The sequence below is a fragment of the Cylas formicarius genome, unplaced genomic scaffold (assembly GCF_029955315.1).
Source record: "Cylas formicarius isolate icCylForm1 unplaced genomic scaffold, icCylForm1.1 PGA_scaffold_6__28_contigs__length_40554024, whole genome shotgun sequence".
Lineage (NCBI taxonomy): Eukaryota > Metazoa > Arthropoda > Insecta > Coleoptera > Brentidae > Cylas > Cylas formicarius.
This window is the reverse complement of record NW_026844347.1, coordinates 8,165,594-8,188,271: the sequence shown is the minus strand read 5'-3', so window position 1 is coordinate 8,188,271 and position 22,678 is coordinate 8,165,594. Positions and strand designations below refer to the sequence as shown.

Below are 22,678 nucleotides of genomic sequence, written 5' to 3'. Positions count from 1 at the left end.
ATTTTTTGGATGTCACCAGCTCCGTGTAGCGTGCGTTATTAAGAGTGAAGAAGTTTTGGCAATGGACTTGACCGAACAAGATAATATGGTAAAAGGGTACCTCACTACTGAGGGATTATTTTACATCTCCAAATATGTATTTTAATTTTTTTCTTTAAATGCGGTGTCCCATGTGGTAGGATATTGCCTTTTTATGCTACTAAACCACCTCCTCGACGGTCTTCCTCTGGATCTTCTTCCGACTGGTATATTGTTCTTAACCACTGCTGGCCTTCTGTCGTTCATTCTGTTTACGAGTTTATTTGGCCGCTTCTTGGATTCCACGTTGAAATTTCTATATGCCGTTAAATATTCATCCAAATAATTAAATTGATTGATCTGTTCAACGACTTTCGTATAAATTTCAAATTTACACCTTATCGGGTGTTTAGATGTCATCCATTTCGTCTTGTTGATGTAAATAGTGATGAAGGTGACGTAGACGTTGTAGATTGTTCTCTGAGTCAGCGATAAATACCGCGTTATCCGCATAGCTTATATGAAAATGGGTTTCTTCTATATCCCAATATTGCAGGCAGTTTTTTTATAACGTTATCAATTATTACATTGAAAATGGGCTGATGGAATCGGCTTGTCTTATTCCTCTATTTATGTTTAGTTTTTTAGTTGGAAATTGTTCTAGAGACATGGTTGGTGTAATGCCGTTGTTATTTCTACAAATCGAAGAATGGCGAGTCAATGATTTTTCTATTATGTGCTTTAAGATGCAGATTGCATTTTTTTTTCTTTTCTTCTTCGCTTTCCTCTTGACAGAGGAGTCGTATCAGACCTTCAAACTAATTTGGTTACACGTTCAAGCGTTTCTCGTAATTGATGGTAAAATAGGCGCGGGATAGATTAGTGCATTTAGTTGATGCCCTTATTTGGTCAGTTCAGCGCGTTGGTACATTTGGTGTTCTTTAACTTATTGAACAATGGAGGCATTAGATTTTTTTAACATATGGCATTCGCAATATACTTCCCCAGGACCAGAGTTCAAATGCGTCCATCTTTCTGCGGTCGACAGCTTTCAACGACCATGAACTTTTTGCTGCTCTTCTAGCTATTCTACGACTAATGTCCTATAAACAACTAACCTTCATTCCAAATTAATGCTTCTACATAGACGTCCTGGTTAACGCCTTAACTTTAACCTATGCGTTGGCTATTTGGTTAATTATTCTGAGCGTTATGGCCATCGCTTTGGTTTTTGAGTAGTTGAATCTAAGCCCTGCTTTCTACTTCTAATTTTCCGAAGGCCTCTCAATGGTGGGCGCTAGGTATGGTTCATCTGAGCAGCGAATGTTAGAAATCTTTACCCGTCAACCGCGATTTTAATCATCCATCCTCAGCATGGGCGAAAACCTTGGGGGACGCCTCTTTCTGTTTTACAGTTGTTAGACAGAGTTGATTGTCGGTTTTCACCATCGCGTTGTTATTTATGAAGAAATTCTGATTCAAACGTGACAGATAGTCTGCAACTTTCTTAAGTTTCTAAAATGCCTTCTACGTTTGTCAATGTCTCTCCGGATTAATTTTTGATCCATGATCCTGGAGAGAATTGAATGTTTATCTGCCGCAGTCTAGAATCGATCTCTGGTATTGTGTTCGATTTGTTCTGTGCTTTTCTTAATGTACACTTTTATCTGTTCTACACAATCGTATAATGTGTTTGCTTAGCTCTGTATATTTCGATTTAGGTGCCTTAAGCCTGTCACTGGCAATAGTCATTGTCGCTTGTCTCATCTGACATCCAATGTTGACGATTTTTGATGGCAGATTTTTGGGAATCAAAGGTACAACTGTTTTTCCGAAAACCTCGTTGTTCGTCTCTTAAATACTTTAATTTTTAATTTACTTTCGTCTATTTCTTCGAGTAACTCTTTTGTAAGTTTTGTTTGCTATTTAGTGGTTTTATGGTGAGGTTTTTAGATCTTTCTTAAATCTGAGTAGTTTTGTGCTCGTTTTCTAATCATTGGGAATTTTTTGCTGAAAATTTAAATTACATTATATTATTATAGTACATTGTCATTCCTGAAGAGTGTTGCTATATATTTTATTGAAGTTCATTTATAATTTCTTCGGACCCTAAGCTTTTGCGATTCTAGATGGATTATAAAAAGTGTTCTGGCTCTTTTTCAGCAGTATATAGATTTTCAAAATATCTTTTCCACTCTTTTAAATGTAAAAGTTGTTGTATGAAAGTATTGCTGTACTATTATACATAACTCGTACCGTCTAAATAATAATGAATAGGTAGGTTATTTCATTTTTGGGGTTTTGAGAAGATTTGATGTCGGCTTACTGTACCCCATTTCAATAGGTTTGTAGATATATTAATTATATATTTACATTTTCAAAAACGACACCCTGTATATTATTTTATGGTGAGATGAAAAATTTAATTTTATGCCTTTACCTAGGTCTGTTTTCAACAACTTGTTTGTTACTTTCTTGTTGTATGTTCATTGCTTAAAACAGATTTTTCATTGCTGTGCAAATTAGAAAAGAATTATTGAATTGTGTTGAAGATGCCTTTACTATTCTAAACCATTCTTCAATGTAGATCTGGAATTAAATTGTATTATCTAGGAAACAATAAAACTAGGAGGAGTAGAATCAGTATTAGTAGTAGCGATAGTTGTAGTCGTAGTATTAGTATAAAAGGCAATTTGTAACTTGTGTCATTTACATCAATTAGTCTCATAACAAGAGCAGACCAGGGCCTAAGAGATAGAATGGCTAGTGGTCAAACCAAAGAAGATGCGTGGAACAACACCTCAATTGACCTGGTGGAGGCGGCAGACCATTACGGCAGATCATTTATTGTTGAAGCTTTTCATGAGAGAGTCGGCAAGCTATCTGTTTCTGCCGCTTTGAAAAGTGTACTCAATCAATTGGATGAACTGTACGCAGTCTCTACGGCACTTAAACTGAAAGGGTCGCTATTGAGGGTACGTATTAGTTTCTAGGACATAATAGTAGTACTTATTATTATTTCATTTATTTATTTATTTGCTGTAACCAAATTTCTATTGCTATTTCTATAAAAAGGAGATTTAATATGTTTCAACTTACAGTAAAATAAATCGATATTTAGCCCTACATAAGTCGACTTGGCAAGCATAAAGGAGAGTTAACCACAAGGAGTATTTTGGAATTGTTGTTTCTATGGAACAATATCCTGCTATTAAAGTTCAGAGTTTGTTCTGCCTATATAAATAGCTTTTTAGGTTTAGAAATCGTCTAGGCATTTAAATTTCATAGAACAATAAAATTGTTTGCCATTATTGGCCAGTTAAATGTTAGTTGTTTAGAGAGATTTCGTACGGATAATAAATAACTGTTCTAGAATAATAATTAATATAGTTATTATGTGTTCTTATTTTTCATTAAAGTTTAAGAGCGTTAGCATATATAAGTTTACATTAATGCTTCTTCTTCTATATGGCTTTTACCGTTGATGAAGAGATTGAGCACCAGGGGTCCCAACTTTGATAATCATAGCTGTTATATTTAAATTACAAGCGGTGTTTTTTTTTAAAAGCCGAAGCAAAAATTATTATCAAAACAATATTATCTAAATCTATCCATCCAAAAATACTAATTGCTAAAGTCTATTTTAGCGAGATGTAAAGTAAAAAAAATGCACTTTGTTTCCACTCAATATCACATTGACCACAATAAAAACTTTATTAGACACCGTAATTGTTTATTATAAAAAATACATTATGGAAAAAATAAATTCGCCTTCGTAGGAAATGTCATCTCGTCTTCACTTATAATTAACGGTAAGGTAAAGATCCATTTTCGTAGTTTGCAGATATATCGGAACGGCACCTTATAACACTTCAGGCGTGGTTGGAAGATTTACTAGCTGTTATCAGACCCAACGCCGTCGGTATAGTGGACAGTTTCGATATTCGCGATGAAATTTTGGCTTCTGCGTTGGGGTCGTACGACGGAAACGTCTACGAAAGGCTTTACACCGAAGCTCGGAAGAGTATGCTAAATTCAGAACCCGTTAACGAATCGTTTCATCTCTATTTGAAGCCATTTATGAGATCTAATTTATAATTTTATATGTTTCGGCAGATGCGGTGGAATAAAAGGACAATTTCAAGAGTTGTACGTATTTATTCCATATAACTAGTAGATACATAAAGACATAGAGACATAGAGGCGTCACTCGCGGTTCTAAAAGATCCCATTACTCTTTTGTTAATTCGTGATAGCCACCTCACATGTTATTCACTGAATATATTCGTGTTTTTTGGAAAAATGTACCTAGAAACCAATAGCTGATAAAGATTCAAAGCCAGTTTTATTTGTCAGAACTGTTAAAATGCAATAACTGCTTTTGAAGAAATCTTCATCTTCTTAAACAGTTTGGGGGTCCGAAACAAAAACGGGTCAAATGTACAATGTTTTTGTACAGTTGACGAGCTTCTAGGAAGGTAGAATAAAATCATTGTTTTATTGGTTGCTTACTCTAACAGGTGAAGGTCAAGTCCAGGACTTGATCGGGTTTTGCTTAGTTCTATATGGAATATTTTGACGAAACACGTAGCGTGCTGTTTTTTCTTTACATAATTCTTTTGCTTGTGCCTATATAGACTCTGGCATCAAGAGGGACCAAGACCAGAAACCGTAAATATAACTTGACAATCTTTAATAGTTCAGTTAGGACGGGATCCAATATTTCATTGTTAATGTGTAATGATTTATAGTGTGTCTAGTAAATGAATATTTTTTCTTAGTTCAGGTTTTATTTTAATATTTAATTATGGCAATGAAAAAAAAAAACCTCAAAAACTGGATAACATTGAGCCAATTATTTAGAAATCATCAGAATCTTGAAATAATTAGGAGTGAACGAAAGATTTTACCAACCTATCAAATGTCATAGAAATCAGTAACTATTCTCCCAATCTCGTTAAAATAGTACGGCATCTAGCCCAGAGTGAGGCTTTTGAATTTAAATCGGTGGCCGAGAGTGAAATCTCAAAAATAATCGGGAAAAAATGCTCAAGTTATACCCGTTCCAAAGACAGTTAAAAAACCCACAGCTGGGGTATCCCAGGGCAGTATACTAGACCCTCTGATATTCACGCCGGATACCCTGAAAGGGTATTAGCGAGTTTTTTTTAAGGTTTTGAAGATGGTTAATGTCATCTTTAAAAAACATATAGCTGAGTGTGCCTCTGGGGAGTATACTAGTATATGTACGCAAATGATATAGAAATATATTTTTCAATTAGGAGCATGGAAATGCAGTAGGCCAATTCTCGAATTAATGCAGATTTGAGAAGGATATTTGATTTTTGGAGAGTGAATAAACAGACTCCGCCTTTCTTCCAAAACTAAAACGATGGTTTGTGCTGTCACATGTTTGGACGCAATTGAGAAAAGGCGAACACAAATTGTTCAAAATACATGCTTGCTGTTGATTAATCGCATATCCCCTTACAGTGTATACGAGACGGAAATTTCATATGGCAGTTTTTTTTGACGTCGTTGGTCTTTTTCCTCTCCTTGAAAGCAGAATTTATGATCGCATTTTTATAATATAGCGTGCACTGACGGTTAACAGGTATGTTGCTTTCCTGTTCTTTGTTATATTCCAGGTGTAGGTATAGGTAGCCACAGGTGTAGATATAGAATATAAACTTTAATACTGTTTTATTTCATAGGAGGCTTAAACACCACTGAGAAACCGAATTTTGGCAAAGCATATTGTCGTGAAAATAATTGTTGTTATGACTGTTGTTAGACAATATGTACATTATTATTATATATTATTTCAGTCATAGCTTAAAATAAATTACTTTTTGAAATTCTTAATTCCGTTCAGTTTATGGCAATAATAAGAAATAATAAAAATTTCGGTTGGAGTAGGTTGTTTTCTTGCTTTGTTTCTTTTCAATTCGGTGTTAAAACGCTTTTGTTTAAAGTTGTGACATAATTAAGTTGTTGAACATTTATTAAACTTCCTTTCTAAATTGTCAACCCTGCATAACAAGAGTTTTCCATGTATTGATTAAAACTTCGCCGTTTATCCGTCTGCCTCACTTTGGGTCTATTTCAAAGTAAAATAAAAAAACCGAAACTGTGCTCATGTTATAATATATTGTTTGAATATAATATGCTCGGGGTCTATTTTCCAAATTTATCCCTGCTGGAAGCTAGAATGTCGGCATCATCGACGATTTTTACTTGGTCAAGTCGTCCTCCCTTACTGTAACATTATCAAAGCAACGACGTTATAAAAACGCGAAACATTTAATTGGCCAACAAACAATTCACAACGCAAACCCCCATAAATAAAATTGCGAATAAGAAACAAATAAACAGAAACTTACTCAGATAAATCGACGATGTCCTTCTTGTCGTCCAGCTGTACCACATCCCTTGTAATAAAATATTTATTAGCTTTGTTTAATAAATTTAATAAGATTTACCAAAAATATTTTCACTTTTAGGCCAGCAATAACATATCAGGATGCGGTTTTCCTAGACTGTTGAGGTAAAATTTCACCATAAATTTATAAAAAAATAGGTCATATGGTTAAATTTAATTCTTTAGAGAATTTTAATTTTCTATTAATTTATATAAAAAAAGTATTCTAGCGGCATTACTAAGAATTCGGTTAAATGGATTTGAAGGAGCAGCTCCAACGAGAGCAAGCATGTTAAAATTCTTTAGGCGTTACAGCTGTTCATTTAAAAAATGTACATTTTGATATACAGGTTGAGCGATTCATTTTTATCTTCACGGTTAATGTTATCAAAAAATTTTAAAAACCAAAGTTGTAATACCAAAATTATGCCCACTACACAAAATATGTATCTTATAGCACCTAATATTTTGGCCCGTGGTAATCGTCTGCATAGTCCTCTTGAAATTAATATGAAAAGAATTCTTTATAGTTAGTATACTCGTAGTTTATTACTAAGGAGTTCGGAAGCTCTAGAATTAACCACTTAGATCACTTGATATGATTTGCAATTCGTTCAATTCATTACCCTTTCACAATTTCCTTAACTCTTTTTAAGTAAATAAATCAAGAACATGTGAAACCTTGTTAAAAAAAATGCTAAGTAGAAAAAACTTTGAGGTTTTAATGAAAATACGAAATACTATGAAAGGAAAAGACATAATCAATCCATATAGAACTAGAACGATACATCGTGAAGTTTTCTATCTTTGGAAATGATGTAATTGGTTGGTAAATTTTGGACTAACTGTAATTCAAAGACGATCCATTTGGTTAATGATTAAAAGCCGCATTGTCTAAAATAATGTCAGATTTTTCCAAATTTTTCAATTAGTAAAGGTATCAAAAAAACCAGAAACCAAAAATGCAATAAAATAAAATACCAACTATTTTCATACAAACAATTTTTTTATTGAAAATTTTCGGATGAATTAAAATCTTATTATATTTAGAAGGACCCCACCGTAGGGGACTGTCTTGTATATAGGGCGTTTCATAAAGAAGTGCACCAATATTTCAAAAACAATAAACAAAATTTGGCTATGCTACTGGTTTACATGTAAAAAATCCTAACTGGGATTATTTTTGTGTTTTAGATAACAGATAAATTTGTTTAGTGGTTTTGAACTTGATGAAAAACGAAACAATTAAAAACTTTTTCATGGCCATCACAATGCTATAATACATCTCTATTTTGTACAGAAATACGCGTTTCTTCTACACTTTATTGCTTTTATACAGGGCTACCAAAACGAGTAATTTGGATGATCAGTTTCAGAGTTTCTTAACTCTTTTGAAGTAAATAAGCCAAGAACATGTGAAACCTTGTCAAAAAGAATGCTAACAAGAAAGAACTTTGGGGTTTGAATGAAAATACGAAATACTATAACAACAGATAAATTTCTTTAGTGGTTTTAAACTTGATGAAAAACGAGGCAATTAAAAACTTACGCGCCGTTCACCTCATGATATACAAGCGCCACCAACAGCAGGAGAACCAACAACTTTTGAGAAGCCATTTCAACACCTTGCTAAGTAGTAGTATAATATTGCGCCATATACGCTCCTCTATTTATATTACGGCCGATTCATTTGGAAAACAACAGTGTTTTTTAAAAATTTTCCAAATTAGTTGGTATCGGGTGACGTGTCGGAAAGCAATAGTCGATGAGATTTGGGACAAAATCATACATCATCTGCTTTTTCCTTCTTACGAACTGCTCTTATAGGGATTGTCTCATAATTAATGCTACAAGGTAAAACTACACACGCATTGGGCAAAAATATTAAGTTTGGCTAAATTTAATTTAGATCAAATGTTGATACAACTTTTCATAATTCGTTTTTAACAAATCGTGTTTGAATGTGAAGTTAAATGCGCTCCTATATCTTAGTTAGTATCAACTGTTTGAATAAACTAAATTGGGCTGAATCCTAATAATTTCACCAAAGGGATCGGCAGATCAAATCATTTATTCCCAACTTTCTGGACTATTAGTTCTTTTTGATATATTACCGCTAATGTAAATCATCCGTTACAATAACAACTATGATGGCTATCGTAGCTTGTCGAAATTACGGTAACGCATATCCATCACAACAGTAGTTAAATAGTTTTTTGAAGTTGAAAAAGTTTCTTAAGCAATATTAAGTTTTCGATGCGCAAAAATTGAAAAAATATAGCATTACAAAGCTACACCCTCGGCTACACCCCTAAAAAAAATTCAATAATAATTATGCTTTTATTCTCTAGTATTTGTACAATTAAAAAGTAATTTCAAAATTCTGTGACATGCTAATATTAGGCAACTTTCTTCGAAATTTAATAATAGCGTTGGAATAGTAGTAGCTCGATAATTTCCATTTTGGTCATGAGTTTGATTTGTCACGATTGACTGAAGAAGATTATTAAAGTATTGCACACTTACTGAGTGACGTAACGTCAGAACTGAAAAACGTCAAATTATATTACATGGATCAAATCTGCAGAAAACATCTGATCGCTTCGAAATCCTTGACTAAAGGACCTAGGTGGCTCCCGGTGGGCAGTAATAATATGACAAATAGTGTTTAACTAAATTTTTTAGTTCGGGGTCCGTTTGTAACATTTTCCGTCTTGCGAAATGTGATTGTATCAGTTCACACTTGTGGCGATTTAAACAACAGCTTCACTTTAAAAACGAATATTGAATAGGAACATTGGAGTAAAAGTACCCTAAGTAATCTATTTTTTACGGTTTTAGGAGTAAACACAATAGAATATTATGCAACAAGTGCTGTCGGCATTTGATTCACGAGTTTTTAATAAACGAGTGAGTTAAAAAGTTTACTTAACTTGTTGCATACTATACTTTTTCTACGACCGTTAGTTTTTGGATACATTTTCGTCAAACAACACGAATACATTCACTGACATGATTGTCAGAATTGACAAACGTCAAAATTCAAAGCGTGGGCAATATCTCCGAAAACATCCTTGCGGTAAAATCCCGGAAATGTCCGAAGTGGCTCGGATTCATGGGAAACGAAACTGACGTGGTAAAGTGACGCTTCCCGCACGGGAGTTTCTTTTCTACCACGTCAGTTTTGTTTCCCATGAATCCGAGTCACTTCGGACATTTCCGGGATTTTACCGCACGGATTTGGGAGCAATCGGATGTTTTCGGAGATATTTCCCACGCTTTGCATTTTGACGTTTATCAATTCTGACAGTCATGTCAGTGAATGTATTCGTGTTGTTTTGCGAAAATGTACCCAAAAACAAACGGTCGTAGAAAAAGTATAGTATGCAACACGTTCGGTAAACTTTTTAACTCGTGTCAAATAAACTCGTGAGTCAAATGCCGTTTACCGCACTTGTTGCATAATATACTATTCGGTTGTTGTTATTCGACTCAAAAATGCCGAGCTATCCAAAGATTCGCTTATATCGATGGATGGAATTGTGAACAAAGAGAATTTCTTCAAGAAAGATTAGTTGCACAGTTGTTTTGCAAATAAGTGCTTGGGATAAGTTTTTTTTTCATATAGCACTTTAGTTCTCTTTGCGAAACAATATAAAAAAAAATCGGTGTCACTATAAATCATTCTTAATGCATAGGGGCAACAAGACTGATCCTTAGTGAGATCCAGTTTAGAACGTTTTTTTATAGGTTACAATTTTAATAAACCAATATGTCTTATATATCATTAATACCCTATAATTACAATTACCTAAGATATTATTTATTAAGTAGATAATTCTGACACTTAGACTTGAATCTAAAAGTGTCTCAGAACTGAATATTTTGGGAGCTTCATATTAAAAAGAGTGCTAGCAATGAGTCGATTTGTGGTTGCCGGTATGCAAATTCGGTTATTGTGAGGAGAGTCGCAATAATGAGTTGTATAACGAAATACACAAGGTTTTCCCGAATATATTGTGGAATACCGTTCACAGCAGTTTGCGATTTGAACAAAATACATCCTAAATGCAATTCCAGTCTGCCCATAATCTCTAATTTTATGATACAAGATAAAAAGTATGCATGAGTCGTGTACTCTCTGCAGCCTACCTCTAGGCTAAGCATCAAAACATACGTATATTCTCGAGATTCAGGAGTATTCTTTGTAGTTTTCTGGAAACATTCAATTGTATCTAATTTGCTACCCTATTCCGAATATTTTAGCAAAACTTTAGACAAAATTGATCACACTATCCTAATTGACCCAGATCAGTGTGCATGTATATCTTCTAAGCTGAGTTGACTTTCTATATTTCCGGCCACTATCAGTTGTGATTGTGATTGGTTATCGGTCTCCGTCCTCCAATGTAACATCAGATGTACCTCAGGGTTCTCAACTGGGAGCCTAACATTTTATTATTTACCATAATGATGTCAAAAAGTGTTTGAAGTTTGCTAATATACTGTCTTATGCTGACGATAGAACATTTTTTTGATTTTACTGAATTTTAGATAAATATAGCTACATCTCTTTTATATTAAATCTACACCTTTTGTCATATGGTTGCATTTTTAATGGCACTTTCTAGACGCAGGTAAAAACAAAAAAGATTTAAAGGTAATACCAAAATTATTTTTTCATATTTTTATAGTTGATTAACTTTTGCTTCTGTTGTTCTAGGCCCCAGTATGATTGTCCATAAGAAGAGATTTCAACGTTCCCCGCGGAAGCTTAGAAATCACAACTTACTTTTATAGAATGATAGAATGGAAAAATTATAGAATAATAGAAACAGTTTAATCTCATTATATTATAAAAAGCGCTGAATTGTTCTATTATTCATATCTACCTTTCAAGAAGAAAATCAGATATGTGTCAATCAGAAGTGTAATAGGGACTCATTAGTTAAGTTAGTTACTATATATAAAAGTTAAGTTATAGTCATGACACTCTGTACACTAAATAGCAAATTAAGTGTACTGTCACTTTGGACTTCGCCTATCGACATCCTATTGGTTCAAATAAATAAAGAGTGCAAATCAAGTTGAATAGCACTTGGCTATTTACATAAGCAATTAAAATTTGTATAAACAAAACTATAAACTTCACAAATACCCCGTAAGTCTCTTCTTGAACACTCTTGGGCAAGGCACGCCCTTAATAATATCCGACAGTTCATTAAAATTACAAACACCATAGAAACATTGAAGTGCTGATTGGAGCGTATATTATATTGATAAAAGTTTGACCTTTTTTCCAACCATAATTTAAGATAGCCTGGTTGGTGATCGTGCGCAATTCCATAAACCAACATTAAACTTGCTCTTCTAATGAACTGCCCGACATCTAGCCAATTTAGCCGGCCTAACATACTCTTTATAGGAGTATATCTATCACAAGGATGATTCTCATAACCCTATTTTGTTGTAACTGTAACTTATTTAAATCTTCTTTTGTACAATATATAAGCAATGAACAAACATAGGAAAAATGAGGCAAAATTATACTATTATATACTAATATCCTAGTCCACTGCGATAAAAACCGCGATACACGGTTAAAAAACCCTATTTTCTTACCAATTGTTTGGTGATTACTAAAGCATAATTGTGGATCAATGATCACCCCTAAATATTTAATTTCAGAAACAAACTCAATTTTATTACCCTGTATATCCACAGAATACCCCGACTTATAAAATTTTGACAGTTATCCTTAGAACCGATAACCATGCACTTGGTTTTGGAGCTATTTAATTTCAGTTTATTTTGACCCAACCATTCGTAGAAATACTGCATTTCGGTGTTCAGTTTGGTAGCTATTTCTTCGCAATCGTTTCCAGAGACTGAAATAAGCGTGTCATCAGCAAATAAGTTAACAAAGGAGTTTTTTAAAACCTGATACATATATATATATATATATATATATATATATATATATATATATATATATATATATATATATATATATATATATATATATATATATATATATATATATATATAATAAATAAAAGCGGGCCCAACACGCTTCCCTGCGGTACCCCCCATCTGCTATCCCTATGACTAGAAGCATTATTATTAATTTTAGTCTGGTGACATCTATCAGATAAAAAGTTCTTTATCCATTCTAGTGCAGTCTTTAATACCATATAAACCAAATTTTGTAATAAGAATGTCCCTGTCAATAGTCTCAAATGCACGTTTAAAATCTACAAAAACACTCAGAATTAGTTTTGATTCATTCATGTCTTTCCGCCACACTGCACACATATATTACAACGCAGACTCGCACGAGTGTTTGCTTCTGAAACCAGACTGTCCACTGTAGAGTAGGCAGTTCCGCTCCAGGTAGTCTCTTAACTGCCCACACACTATCCAGGATTTTATCCACTACTGGCAGCAAATTAATTGGTCGAAAATCACCAGGTGTTTTCGGTTTTGTCACTTTAGGTATGGGCACTATGATGCTTGTTTTTAGTTTATCAGGGATTTTTCCGGCACTTAAAGACTCATTCACCAAATATAATAACAGATAACCTATTACATAAAATAAATCCTTGACGAGCTTAATATTTAGAACAGTGTCACTTGTACTTCTATTTTTTAGGTTATTTACAGTTTTTTCAAGCTCCGATATCGTTATGTTTTTAAAGCAAGACAAGCCACAGCTGACCATGTCACACACAGAGTGCCATTGCTTCTTTTCTATACTCTCTGCTATTTCATTTAAGCTATCGGCATAAAAGTTATTCATGTTTTCTTCTTCTTTGTTACTGTAATGTCCAAAATCAATATTGGTAAAATCTGCTTTTTTATTTTTATTTCCAACAAGTCCTTTTAATGTCTGCCACATTTTCTTTCCATTTCCCTTGCAATCATCAATTTTTTGGTTATAGTATCTTTGTTTTTCATTTCTGATAACTGAAATAACGTTATTTCTTTTTCTTTTATATTCTTCCCAGTCTCCTTCACTTTTGGTGTATTTAAACTTTTTGTAAGCAATGACCCAGCAAACGAAATAAGTAATAGAATTGTGCATATTATAGCTGTAATACTGAAACATTGCCATTGTTAAAACATAGTGTACTGTTTATTGAAAAATAATGGCTGATTTAGTAGGCCATATAACTAATATTAATTGTACTTAAAATGACATTGTATTAACTGTGGCTATTGATGCTTTTTGTGCTCTTTCCCCCATGACTATTTCAGGCATAGATTTGAATACTACCTTGAATGCCCAAAAAACAGATGGCGGATCTTGGTTAGAATTCGATAACTTTAACGTTCTATATTTGTATGTGCATTTACATTTTTACCCATGAAAGATCCTTTCGAAAATCTGTTTTGTTTAATTTCACAATCCATGGTGTTGGAATTCCTAGCAGCGTTGAAAACTGCTGCACTCAATAACTTAAGTAATTGTTGACAATTGTGAATAGGGTTATTTTGAGAATTAAGTACCCAATAAAAATGTATAGATAATCAAACTCACGTATCTCATAGAGGGTGGAAGTAGTGATCAATTTGCTGCTGCATATGTTGCTGTCTATTTACTTTCAAAAATAATACCTAAATATTATATATGCCATACCCACCTTTTCTCACGTGATATTGAAAAACAACACCTTTTTGTACAATATAAATTACCATAACAACTTAAATTATGCAAACGAAAATTTTATTGAACCAGGTCTTTATTTTCATGAAATTGTTTTTAAATTTCTAGATGAAATTGAGCAACAATGTGAACACGAAATACATAAATTTTGTAATGATCACAATATTCATATATATATATTAGATAATTGTATACAGCTTCTTATTTTCAAACATGTAAAATACAGAAGAAGCACACAGCAATTGAGACATGGACATTATAAGAACATACAAAATGCATGCTGTTAATGTTAATATTGTGTATTACTTTGATGTAAGTGTTTTAATATAGTGTGTCCTATTTATTTTTTTATAATACTTTATCAAATGTTTCCGTTCTCCTTTCAGTGTTATTTTTTTTTGCATATTTCGTTTATGTTGAATTGATATTTTCTTTGTATCACACGTTGAATATACATTTCTGTCGCTATAACCATTGCAACAATTTTTTTCTACTCCCTTCTCTAATTATCTGCTAATTATCTAACTATCTACTGATCTAGCATGCAAGAAGTGTCATTTTACCAAGTCGTTCCCGCATATCCACAGGATTGGGAGTAATAGGAAGTTTTCGCAGATATTACTTGATTTTTGACGTTTGTCAATTCTGACGGTCATGCCAGTAAACATAATCGTGTTGGTTTGCAAAAATGTACGAGTTTAATACCGTTTACTACACTTGTTGTATAATATACTATTTATGATATTTACTTTTGTATTGTAATAGTATATTATGCAACAAGTGTAAGTAGACGGCATATGAGTCAGTCAAAATAAACAATGTTTTTGGGTCCGTCAGAATTGACAAACGTTAAAATTCAAACCTTGCGGTAATACCTCCGAAAATCTCCGATTGCTCCCAAACCCGTGCGGTAATATTCGAAGTGACTCGGATCCGTGGAAAATGAAACTGATGTGGTAAAATGACACTCTTCTCTCGCTGGATCGGTGTCTAATTAGGTATTTTATAGAATGGAGTAGAAAAATACATTATCATTATTTAATGTTTGAAGTTATTTTATTGTGTTTTATTTAATGGCATTTCCATTCCTTGGAATATGTTTATTGGCTCAGAAATTCTAAAATCTGTTATATTTTGATATCGTTTAAAAATGTATAAAAATTTATTTTCCTTGTTTATCAAGGTGTAATAAAGAATTTAAAGGGCATATACAACATACTCCGACTTTAGCAATCCCCACAAATCAACCAATAGCAAACTGGGAGAACATTATAATTCAATTATCTACATAAGATTTTGTATGTGTTTTTAAAATACGAGATCAACCTATGTAATGGGCAAATCAATTTGAAATCGAGCTACGTCAGGTAGGGACTGTTTTAGGAAGATTTATAAAAAGCACACTAATATGTATTAATATAACAGTTTAATCAAAGAAAATTTCCCGACTCTTAAAATAAAACAATCATAATAAACAAAGGGCCCTGGTTTGTGGTACAAGCGCTGAAAGGAATGGTCTCTTCGGCTTTACATCAGGCGAGTCTTATACTCGTTCCAAAGTCAAAACCATAAAAGGTTGTAAAAAACGTTTGAAGAACTCTTTTTTGATTTTTAAAATACAACTTTCAGCCCTTTTTTTAAGTCTACCTGTCCTGGCATTTTAAAAGTTACCTACATATCAATCAGATTATGGAGTTGTAGTTTTCTGGTTTTGGTTTTTTTCTCAGATCTTATTACAATGATCACCGCGTTTTGAAAATAATACTAACATCTTCAGTTAAAATTCTTGAAAAAACACGTAATGTTTGTTACGTTGTAAGACGGCGCCCGTAGGGTCCACTGTCGAATTTAATTCAATTTAACATGCTGGGTTAACAAGTACAAATAGATTTCAAGTCCAAGGAGTCTTACATACACTTCATTTTTGGTTGCGCCTCGGTTTCTAAGAACCCGTATGCGCTTCCTTAAAAATAAGATAATAATTATGTTAACACTCTATATTACCCTGTTCCCTTATTATATAAACTAACATAACGTAATGTAGTTCAGTCCCCGATGATCGATTGGGTTTAAAGAGACTTTATTCTGATAAATATAACAACAAACCATATAAATGTATAACGATCGAACATCACAAACCAGTACTGTACAGCCCCCCAGACTATTATCCTATACCGCAAAATCGAGACTACGAGACTATAGTATAGTATCAACAGAAGTTGCTCAGTTAGACATTGCGTCAGTAAATAAAATTTGAATATTAAATACCTTAGCTTTTTTGTTAAGAAGTTAATGTGACTCTCCCACTTCAAATTTGTATCAATATAAATACCCAAGTATTTTAGAGTTCATTTAAATTTTCAACATGTATACTTGTAAAAGTAGGACGAACAACAATTGTTTTTGAAAAAGGCATATAGTTAGTTTTATCTACAATTAAACAGAGTCTGTTGCAGTCTAACCATTCTTTTACCCTGTGAAGTTCGCCGATTGCCCGGGCTCTCGCCCCATCCCAGCTATCACTGCTAAAGAGCAAAACAGTATCATCGGCGAATGAGACAACTGTTCCTTTTATATTTAATAATGTTAATCTCTTAATATACAGATTGAAGACTGTCGGTCCCAGTACTGTGCCCTGCGGTATGCCTATATGCATAATTTCAGGTTCGCTTATTGCATCCTGAATTCTTGTATTTTGCACCCTACTTGCCAGGCAGCTTTTAAAAACCCTCATCGTAGTGCCTCTAATTCCATTGCGTTCAAAAACATGTGCGGCACTGTGTCGAACGCATTGGCCAAGTCCAGAAACACAACGATACATTTATTGTTCTCATTGATCTCATCAGCCACATAAGACACTAGCTCCAGCATTGCATCGCTCGAGCTATGTCCATTAGTGAACCCAAATTGGTTATCTGATTTAAAAAAAATTAGTAAGTCGTCCATAATTAAGCTATAATAAATAGATACGTATTTAAACGGGTCGCCATATTTAACCGATATTAGCGTAATTTCTTTTATGACCTTCCGATCTGGAAACAGTTTTAGAGGGCACGGAATGGTGGCGCTATTTTTGTGTTTTCATGTTTTTCGACTGAGTTTCTTAACTTTAGCACTATCTGGTGATGATCATGTTGGTGGTAGCTGATGAAGAGTATACGGCAACAAGGACCAAGACCAGAACTCCAGAAAATAACCTAACACTCTTTAACGATCCCTGTTTAATATTTAATATGTAATGATTTATAGCGTATTCAGTAAATACATATTTTTTCTTAAATAATGTATTATCTTAATATTTAATACTATAGAGGAAGAAAAAAATCTCAAAAACTGGGAGACAACGAGAAAAGCCCATTAATTATTTATAAATAATTATATACATTTTAGCCAGATGTAAAAATGAAACACTTTTTTTAAATCCTTAATGCCGCGCATTTTATAGTAATTATGTTTTCTTAATCTCCAGAAATATTTGTAAAAATTGAATGGTCGATCCTATACTTGCTACAGGTTCCTTCAATTGAATGTCAACGCTTTTTTTATAGTTAAAGATTTCGTTCCCAATTTTCTCGATGCACCGGTTTTTGAACGTTGTCTCATTTTTTCCTCCTTTCTTAATTCTCAGTGCTATATAACAAGTGTTTTTTTTTCAAATTATTATAAATATTTATTTTAAAATAAAAAACCCAAAAGTGTGCTTATGTTATTATAATATTTTCAACATAAGTTTCCATGTGATATACTCGGAGTCTATTATCCTAGTATATCCCTGTCGGAAGCTAGAATGTCGGCATCATCGTCGATTTTTACGTGGTGAAGTCGTGCCCCACTCCTGTAACATTTTCGAAGCAACAACGTTATAAAAACGCGGAACAGTTAATCGGTCCACAAACAATTCACAACCCAAATCCGCATAAATTTATTTGCAAATAAAAAACAAATAAAAAGAAACTTACGCATCAAAATCGATCATTTCCTCCTTGTCTGCAAGCTGCCCCATGTGCCTTGTAATAAAATATTTATTAGCTTTGTTTAATAAGTTTAATAAGACGGCAGAAAATAATTTCACAAGCATCGGGTATCCGCCATCTTAAATGTTTAAAGCGATTTTCTTTTGAAATCTGAAATCCACCAATTTGGGCTAAGCTTTATGATTTATAAATTATAATATTATGGCAAATTATAATTGAATCTTAAAAGAAAAGCAAAGAAATAAGAATAAATACAGGTGGAATGATCATTCTAAAAGTTAAGTTAATAACGATATTTTATTTTCTCTTTTCTTTAGGAATTTTAATAAATTTGCTTAGTTTTTTAAAACTTAGTTACGAGTTAGACACAATTTAAAAACTTACTCGCCGTTTACTTCGTGGCACAAAAGCGTCGCGACCATCAACAAGAAAACCAACATCTTTGGAGAAGCCATTTTTGCATAAACGTAAGTAGTAGTATAACACTGCGCCATATACGCACCTGTATTTATATTATGGGCGATTCAGAAAGCTACGCATTAGAAACCAATAGTCGAGCGGATTTGATACATTTTGATTTAAAGCCTACATTTTTTAGAGTAGGTGTAAAATAAGGGTTATAGATGACTTTCGGTGACTTTCTTCTAGATAATTAAATTTTAATTTAAATAAATTTAAATAAAAATAAAAAAAATTAAATTCACAATTTTTAAAACAGATATGACCTGATTGCTTTAAATATGATCTCGAAACTTTTTATCTTTTGTTAACACGAATTACCGAAGTAACAAAATTCCTAAAATAAAACTAAGTTTTGGTTAGTTTGAACGAGTGGTTGTTAGCAAAATGACTTTGATAGGTTTCTTTATTCCAATTGATCCATAACGTTCCACAGTTGCCCACGTTCTCCTAGGATTGCAAGAAATCGAGCACCAATTGGCGTAGGCTTCTGTAACATTCACAGGTCTTTTTGTAAATAACTAATTAATTTTCAAAGTACTGTAAGTAAATTACCCTATAGCTTTTTAATAATGAAACAATAATCTCCCCTCCTCTCTCTCCTAAAATAATTTCAGCGTATATTTGACACGTGTTGGGATTTCCTAGCACGTTTTAAATACTTGAAATTCCTGTGGCTTTGATATTTTTAAACCTGTTTATGGCTTGCTCAGTATGTGGGTCGTATTTTTGTTAAGTATTTGCCCAAATTGTCTCTCTTTCATTAAGTTTGATTAAACTTAGTTTAGACCAAAGTTAATACAGGCCCCCAATGAGCAATGAGTTTAATTTTAAACTTTTATACTTCACTTCATTTTTAACGATTTTTTTGTCAAATATCTTCCCATTTGTTGCATCAGAGCCTACTTTGACAAATGGACGTGAAAAAGCGTGTTTTTAATCAAAAGGTTAAAACAATAATCTGCGTGATTATTTAATCGAAGCACCGTAAAGAGTGGCCTCTGAAATCTATATTATATTCTAATTCAAGTTTGCGAAGTTTTTTTTACTATATTATAATACATATACATTTTCAGAAATTTCGTTCGACTAAAAGAATTATTCCCAACTTCCTGGACTACTAATTCTTGTGATATATTGCTGCTAATATAAATCAAACGTTAAAATAACAACGATGACGGCTGTCGTAGCTTGCCAAAATTGCGGTAACGCTTATCTATAAAAAGGATAATTGAAAAAATTTTTTAAATTGAAAAAATTTTGTTGAGTTCTGACGTCAACGCTAATATGAGACAGATAATATATCGGGTATATTCTCTTCATGTAAATATTGAGGTAAAAATTACAACCTTTTCATAATGGAGCTACGCTCGTCCAAATTTATTTATTTATTTCGGAATCATAGTACAATCAAGAAGTATTTTTGAAATTGTGTGATCAATTTGAATTTACAAGGTTACAAAGTAACAGTATTCCAAACGGTCCTAAGTTCCTAACTGACCCGATTCAAATTTAATAACACGATTGGAATAGTATATTAAACATTATCTTTAGTATCTCAGGAGTTTCATTTGGCAAACCTTACTAACCGAGTCACAGGGCACTTAATGACACAAAGCAACAAAAAAATTGAATAATTTTAGATAATAGTATTACATAACTTAACTTGCACCCTTGAGGATCTAACCTTGACCAATAGGATTTACGAGCATTTTTTTTTGTTTCGGAATCTTTTTGTAACATTTTCCGTATTGCGAATTGCGAATGTATCAGTTCACATTTCTGGCGTTTTAACCGCGCTGCTTTGTTTCACATCAAAAGTGAATATTAAAAAGGAACTTCGGATGAAAAGTACCCGCAACAGTAGGTTGAGGCAGCTTCACGTTATTGTCTTGGTTTTGAGAGGAGATACCAAAAGATTTCGTTGTTATTCGACACAAAAATGACAGCAAATACTTTACATAAATATTACACTAGCACACGGAGTAGGTTGGAGGGTGCAATTAATTAAAGGAATTTAATTCCACATATTGAGGGAAAGATGCAATTTCAACTGCATTGTGTAATAATTTTTATTCTACTCGTATCAATTATTCGCTTGTATCGGTGCATAGAATAGTGAAAAAAGTCAATCGTGTCAAGAAAGTTTAGTTATGGAGTTATCAAACACAAGATTTTCTTCAACTGAAAACTTAAGTGTGATTTTGGATAAGATTTGTCATAACAAATTATTAGTAATAATTTTCTTAGGGGCATTTGGAATGATCTCCTGTTACTAATACGCTGTTTAATGGTAGATATATTTTTCAAAATCATGTATATTTTTTGCCAAGAGTGCAATTTTACTTGAATTAAGAATGTCAATACAATGAATATTAGAAATGTTGCCGTTGTTCAAAAAATAAACTATAGATGTTTTCAATATCTCAATTTATAAGTAAATCCAATCTCTATATGAATAATTTGTAGTAGAGCATTAAAATAGTACAGCACAACTAGACTATGCAAATAAGTAGATATCTTAAATTTCGCAAATGATATTCAAATTACTAAAAACCGAACAAAAATATAATCGAATTGATTTACACATAATATATAATATTATTACCAATTACATGCGTGTTTGTTACCTTTTTGTTAATACTAGAAATAACTATATTATTTTTCTATAAGCAAGTTAGGGTTATCTTTTTATTTAGTTATATTATTTAGTTATATATACACTGTAATTTATTTTAGTTATATTTAGTTACATTTAGTTCTCTTGAAATCAGACTTTCAATCACTGTTTAGAGGTATGAGTTAGGGATATTTAAATATTTCATGTTCCTAAAGTAAAAATGTATCTAATAAAAACACAAGTTTCTGAGAGATTGTGGGTTTAAAGGTGCTGGTTGAGATTATCAAGCATGATTACATAACAATTCCTCCATAGATATCTTTGGCGTAGTATAAGTCTACAAATAATTTAAGCGATTATCGAAATTTGGTGGCTTTAGTAAACTTTAGTTGTTGTAAATATACCGTCAAGAGGGATATGTTATAGCTTTTAATATACCCTAACATAATGCAATAGAAATATTCCATATAGATACGAGTATTAACAAACCCTTAGCTCAATTAAAAATGTACCTGGGAATTAGAATAGAATAGAAAAGAATATAATAGAACTTTATTAAGTTATAAAACAACAAACGGTATGTCCAAAATAACCAAACATTGATGCAATAATACTGAGAAGTAACTAATAACTATTATATTGCAGACAAATGTAATAATGGGAAGTACACAAAATACGAAAGTTCATTATAGCATATTATCAGGTTGCTTGGTATTGTGGTTGTGCTTATTCATGATTACTGGATAGAAATCAATGTTTTCACGTAAATCTATAACAGATCGCTATATGTATATAGAAGGCAAGGTAAGCGTGTAAATTTTTTTTTCCGAATATCTACCCCCGCCCCAAAGTACTATAGCATAGAAAATTACGCTGTGTAACAAGTCAAAGTAGGCTATTCGGAGAGCCGCAGGAGTTAGATAATAGCTAAGACGCCTCAGTAAGGATAGGCTCCGAGATAGTGTTGCAGAAACTTTGTCAATATGGCCTGTCGAGGATAGAGTTCTATACATAAAAAACCCCAAGAGATTGGTGTTGTTTTGATTTAGAACGTCCACTTTCCCTTAGAACATAAGTTTTTGGGTTTTTAGTTCAGTAAGTGCTAAATCCTTTGCACGAAAACCATTGTTGCAAAATATTTGCATTTAACAAAATGTCAGTATCGTCCGCGAACAGGGTAATGCTATCACTGGGGACAAACAGCGGCAAATCGTTTATATAAATAATAAATAACAGCGGTTCAAGAACCGAGTGGAACACCGCACTTCACAGGTAGGACGCTGTCACTACAAATTACTTTATGGTTTGTTTTAGTATTTTTGAATTAAAACCGAAGCGGTGAGTGGAACTTGAATTACTTAGGTTCATAATAATGTCGTAGACTTTGCCTTCAGCGAATGGGTTTAAAAAGAAAGACGACCGAGACCGAGAGAAGATCGATTATTTTCATTATAAAATAAAGCACAACAGCTTTTACACATGTTGGTGGGTCGGAATATGCCTTGGATTTAGTTTCTCTA

General features: G+C 32.9%; 2 protein-coding genes and 2 long non-coding RNA genes across 7 annotated transcripts in view; 1 reads left to right on the top strand and 3 right to left on the bottom strand.

Annotated features, from left to right (window-relative positions):
• Nucleotides 1-4,148, top strand: part of LOC132703244 (probable peroxisomal acyl-coenzyme A oxidase 1) — a 28,770-nt gene extending 24,622 nt beyond the window's left edge. The window contains exons 9-10 of the mRNA XM_060672392.1: nucleotides 2,741-2,993; nucleotides 3,856-4,148. Coding sequence (XP_060528375.1) covers nucleotides 2,741-2,993; nucleotides 3,856-4,116 — 514 coding nt within the window. The 3' untranslated portion in view covers nucleotides 4,117-4,148. The remainder of the gene's footprint in view (nucleotides 1-2,740; nucleotides 2,994-3,855) is intronic.
• Nucleotides 1-22,678, bottom strand: part of LOC132702882 (metabotropic glutamate receptor 2-like) — a 410,472-nt gene that overhangs the window by 176,359 nt on the left and 211,435 nt on the right. The window lies entirely within an intron of this gene.
• On the bottom strand, nucleotides 6,149-8,109 carry LOC132703482 (uncharacterized). The gene is made up of 3 exons (XR_009619083.1): nucleotides 7,989-8,109; nucleotides 6,402-6,449; nucleotides 6,149-6,277 (listed from the first exon to the last, which is right to left on the bottom strand). It is a non-coding gene; the product is annotated as an uncharacterized LOC132703482 (long non-coding RNA).
• Nucleotides 17,763-18,558, bottom strand: LOC132703522 (uncharacterized). The gene is made up of 3 exons (XR_009619095.1): nucleotides 18,464-18,558; nucleotides 18,065-18,112; nucleotides 17,763-17,940 (listed from the first exon to the last, which is right to left on the bottom strand). It is a non-coding gene; the product is annotated as an uncharacterized LOC132703522 (long non-coding RNA).